The 5,203-nt window shown below is 15.5% G+C and overlaps 2 protein-coding genes across 2 annotated transcripts in view; both read left to right on the top strand.

Annotated features, from left to right (window-relative positions):
• Positions 1-195, top strand: part of PGSY75_1127400 (hypothetical protein) — a gene marked incomplete at both ends in the record, with an annotated part of 867 nt that extends 672 nt beyond the window's left edge. The window contains one exon of the mRNA XM_018786394.1: positions 67-195. Within this exon, the coding sequence (XP_018641189.1) occupies positions 67-195 (129 nt within the window). The remainder of the gene's footprint in view (positions 1-66) is intronic.
• Positions 196-859: 664 nt separating this feature from the next.
• PGSY75_1127500 (putative protein disulfide isomerase) lies at positions 860-3,770 on the top strand (the record flags this gene model as incomplete). The annotated part of the gene is made up of 15 exons (XM_018786395.1): positions 860-1,014; positions 1,165-1,267; positions 1,404-1,477; positions 1,595-1,681; positions 1,865-1,955; positions 2,047-2,112; positions 2,204-2,290; positions 2,397-2,490; positions 2,584-2,665; positions 2,760-2,817; positions 2,928-2,996; positions 3,125-3,176; positions 3,281-3,338; positions 3,455-3,554; positions 3,672-3,770. 15 exons carry the CDS (start codon positions 860-862, stop codon positions 3,768-3,770), a joined length of 1,275 nt encoding a protein of 424 aa, XP_018641190.1.
• Positions 3,771-5,203: the final 1,433 nt, after the last annotated feature.

Genomic DNA, 5,203 nt, shown 5'->3' on the forward strand with positions numbered 1-5,203 from the left:
ATATATATATATATATTTATTTATTTATTTATTATTGTCACATATATATATATTTTTTTCTTAAAGAATACCTTGAAATATATGTTAAAATACAAAATTATCAGTGGTAAATTTAATGATAAGGGTGATAAAAATATTATGTCGTTAAAGGAAAATAGCAAGCTGTTCAGGTTTTTGAATAATATAAACATATAGTATAACAAGTGATAAAAGAAAAAAAAATATATTATTATAAAAATAATAAAAGCTAGTCGGAATATATATATATATATATATATAAAACATCCTATAAATAAAGTATGTAAATTATAATAGTATAGGATATTTGGCAACAAAATTTTGTAATATTATATTTTTTACATATGTGTAAGTGTACGCATTTTTGTGAATGTACGTAAGGAATATGTGTCCTCATTTTATAATATTTTTTCGTTTTTTTTTTTTTTTACATTATATATATATATATATATATATATAACATATATTTTACTTTTTTTGTTATAATTTGTAATTTTTTTTTTTGTTTATAATATTAAAAGATACCATTTCATATGCGTATTATTATATATGTATTTATATATATTTATGTATTATTTTTATTTATTTATTTATTTATTATTATTATTATTTATTATTATTATTATTTATTTTTTTTTTTTTTTTTGTGTTTACAAATTCATAAATATAATTAAAAAAATATATATATGAATCTTTCTTTCTTCTTTTTTTTTTTTTTTTTTTTTAAATTTATAAATTAAAATTCCTATTTTATTGTTCTATTAGAGATATTAAAAATATATATATATATATATATCATATATATTTTTATGTGTATTATTTTTAAAAAATAATAATCAAAATGTTTATCAAATTTCTTATTTTTAATCTTCTCCTTTGTTTATTTCGTTGTAATACAAAGGTTAATCTCACTTATCCTCAATATGATTTCTTAAAAATGGATTCGGAAAATATTTCGGAAGCTCTTGAGAGCAATACTTACTGGTTTATAAATTTGTAATAATAATAAAAAAAAAAAAAAGAAAAAGAAAAGAAAAGAAAAGACAATTATTTTTTAAAATACTTTTTTATTTGTGAAAATATTATATATATATATATATATTTATTTATTTTATTTTTTATTTTTTATTTTTTTTTTAAATAAAGTTATGCTCCACAGTGTGTCTATTGCAAATACATATGGGACAAACTAAGAAATATACAAAAATCAATACAAAATGAGAACAGAACGAAAATATATTTCGCTGAAGTAAATTTTAAAATAAATACAAACGAATCGTATCTAAATATAATATAATATATATATATATATATATATATATATATATAGTTATACATGCACGTATTCCTTTTGTTTTTAAAAAAATATTTGATAATATATACAGATAAATTGTGATAACCCCAAAGCATACTCACTTTGTAAAATATATGGCGCCTTGAAAGTACCTCAATTAAAAATGTAATAAGAACGAAAACATAGAAATGTGTATATATAAATCCATACACACATATATATATATATATATATATATATTATATTATTTATACTTAATAATTTGATTTTTATATCCTATAGGTTTAGGAACAGTGCATTAATATCCACTTATTCAAATGACATAACCAATGAGAATTCTATAAAAAGCTGGATATATTACGTTACGACGTAAATATATATATATATATATATATATATTATATGTCCATATATTATTTAAAATAATGTTGTATATTTGTCATATTTATTTTTTTCTATTATCTAATCATTCTTACAACAATATTTATTTGTTTATTTATTCTTTCATTTCTTTTCACTTTTTTCTTTTTTTTTTTTTTTTTTGAAATAAAGACCAATATTTGTTGGCGTGCAGAATGAAGATGAGTTAAAATCATACGAAACGGAGAACAATATGTTTTTAACTTGCTCAGAAAATTTACCTGTAATGAAAATAGGAAAAAAATAAAATATATTATACATATATATATATATATATATATTATAAATTCGTAATAAAATAATTTTATCTTTAGGATGATTTATTTGATGTGGCTAAGTTATATTATGAAGAATGCTATTTTATCAATATCACAAATCCGGTAAATATAAAAAATTAAACATATTTGGCTAGTTAGATAGCTAAATATATATATATTCATATTATATATATTTTTTATTACAAATTAATAGGATATGTGTACTAAGATGAATATAAAAGCGAACGAATTGCACGTAAAGAGTGCATACAATCACAGTACCTATGACTTAGACAAGTTGGTAAGTATATAGTAACAATATTTTAAAAAATGATATATAAACACATTAAAAAAAAAAAAAAAAAAAATACATATATATATATATATATATTTAATTTAATTTACAGGATCCTGAATTATTGAAGTCATTTATAAATAAGAATAGATTTCCCTTACTTATGAAAATTGATCATAGAAATTTTTTTAATATAAGAAGTAGCGGTAATCATAAAAAACAGACATAAATAATTATTTGTGTAGCATAAAAATATATATATATATATATATATATATATTTGTATTATTTTTTTGAAGGTAACAATTTAATGCTATTACTTTTGGATATGAAAAAGAATTTTGATTCCTACATTTCAGAGTACAAACGATATGCAGAAAAGTAAGCAAACAACACTATATATGTACATTTTCACATTACTATTATATATATATATATATATTATATAATTTGTTTTTTTATATTTCTGATGCAGATACAAGAATCATAATGATATTCTCTTTGGTTATATAGATGGAAAATATTATGAAGAAGTAAGATAAAAATTATAATAATATATTATTATATAGTATATGGTATATATATATATATATATTTTCATTTAACATGTAATGTTATAAAAATAAATTTTTTTTTTAATTAGAATTTAGAACTATACGGTACTAATTCAGATTTGTATCCACAAATAATACTATTCAGTAAATATCCAAAGGTAATTATTAAATTTTTTTTTTTTTTTTTTGAATGAATGAATGAAACATACATGTGAGCCTCATATTTATTTATATATGAACATTGTTTTAAAAATATATATATATATGTGCATATTTTATTTTGTAGTTGTATTATTTTGAGGAGTATTTCAATATAGATAATGTAGATAATATAATAGGTAAGTATACAAATATATAATAACTTGTAGTTTTTATAATTTTATTTATATATATATATATATTTTTAAATTATTTTTTTTTTTTTTTTTTTTTTTTTTTATAGATGACTTAAAGAACAAAAGAATTTATACCAAATTGGAAGAGTTTACAAAATTTAACATGTAAGAATTAATGAGATAATATAGTTATATTCAAATTATTAATTATAAACATTATGTGTATAATGGATATATGTATATATATATATATATATATATTAATTTTTTTTTTTTTTTAGTATTATGATTAAATTGAAAAAGCATATAAGATATATTTTAAAGAAAGCCTTTAAGACAGACATTTTATCTTTTATTGGATTTATATGCTCAGTTATTATGGTAATTCATATTGAAATTATATTACTATAAAAATGAATAAATAAATAAATATACATATATATATATAATATAACAATTAATACGTATGTTCTATTTTTTTCTCTCTTCATTTTATAGATATTATGCACAGCCATATTAGTAATTCATACAATATATAGATATTATATAAGTTACACAAAAAATAATTATACTGAAAAGGAAAACAAGACCGAATAAGGAAAAAAAAAAAAAAAAAAAATATTAACAATATTGAAAATATTTTATTATGTGGTAAAAAATGTACATAAAATTGTGTATAATTTCACATATTTGTACGTTAATATAACATGTATCTATTTATGTATATAATATATATTTTATGATTCTGTAGTTTATTATATAATTTTTATTTTATTTTATTTATTTGTAGTGATATATAATGTGTGCTAATATTATAAAATAATATCATTTATCTATTCGACATATAATGATATTTTCTATATATAGTTGCATTATATATATAGACAATATATTTATAATTATAAACGTATATCATTTTTTTTTTTTTTTTTTTTTTACCATACTAATATAATTATTATATAGTAAGGTCATATTTTATATATAAATGGAAATATGATTAAAATTAAGATATATATATATATATATATACATAAAGTAATGTATATATTCATTTATTTCCATTATATATATATATATATATATATTATTATTATTATTATTATATATTTGAATTAATATTATTTATTAATTAATTTATATTTCTTCATATATGCATTACGAATTATGTCGTGCAATAAATATATATATATATATATATATATATATATATATTATTATTATTATTATATATTTGAATTAATATTATTTATTAATTAATTTATATTTCTTCATATATGCATTACGAATTATGTCGTGCAATAAATATAATATTTATATTAATATTATAATATGAAGTTTGTTATTATATATTATATAGATATATTTTAAACCCTTTTTATAATAATTAACCCTTTGATAAGAAAATGATAATATAATTATATATATTATATATATATCATATAAACTCTATAAAATTTTATATTAGATTTTAATATTTAAGCTTATTTATTTTATTAAGTATTTATAAGAAATTATTTAAGAAGAAAGGTATAAAACACAAAAAAAGAAAAAAAAAAAAAAAAGAAAAAGAAAAAAAAAGAAAAAGAAAAAGAAAAAAAAAGAAAAAGATAAAAAAAAAGTAAAAGAAAAAGAAAAAAAAAATTATTTCATAATCCATATAAAAGAATATTTGTGTGAATTTATTATAATATAATAAATAAAAAATTAAACAAAAATTTATAATAATTACATTATATATATAAATTAATATATATAATATATATATTATATATATAATAATATTATATTAATTTTTTTACTCTTCTGGGATTATTATATATATATATATATATATATATACAATATATTAGAACTAGGAAATTTTATACGTATATTAATATATACATATATATATATATATATATATATATATATATATATATAAATTTTTATGTGTTGTTTTTTTTTTTTTTTTTTTTTTTTTTTTTTTTTTTTTTTTTTTTTTTTTTTTTTTTTTTTTTTTTTTTTTTTTTTTTTATTTTTTTTTTATT

Source organism: Plasmodium gaboni, chromosome 11, assembly GCF_001602025.1.
Source record: "Plasmodium gaboni strain SY75 chromosome 11, whole genome shotgun sequence".
NCBI classification, from domain to species: domain Eukaryota; phylum Apicomplexa; class Aconoidasida; order Haemosporida; family Plasmodiidae; genus Plasmodium; species Plasmodium gaboni.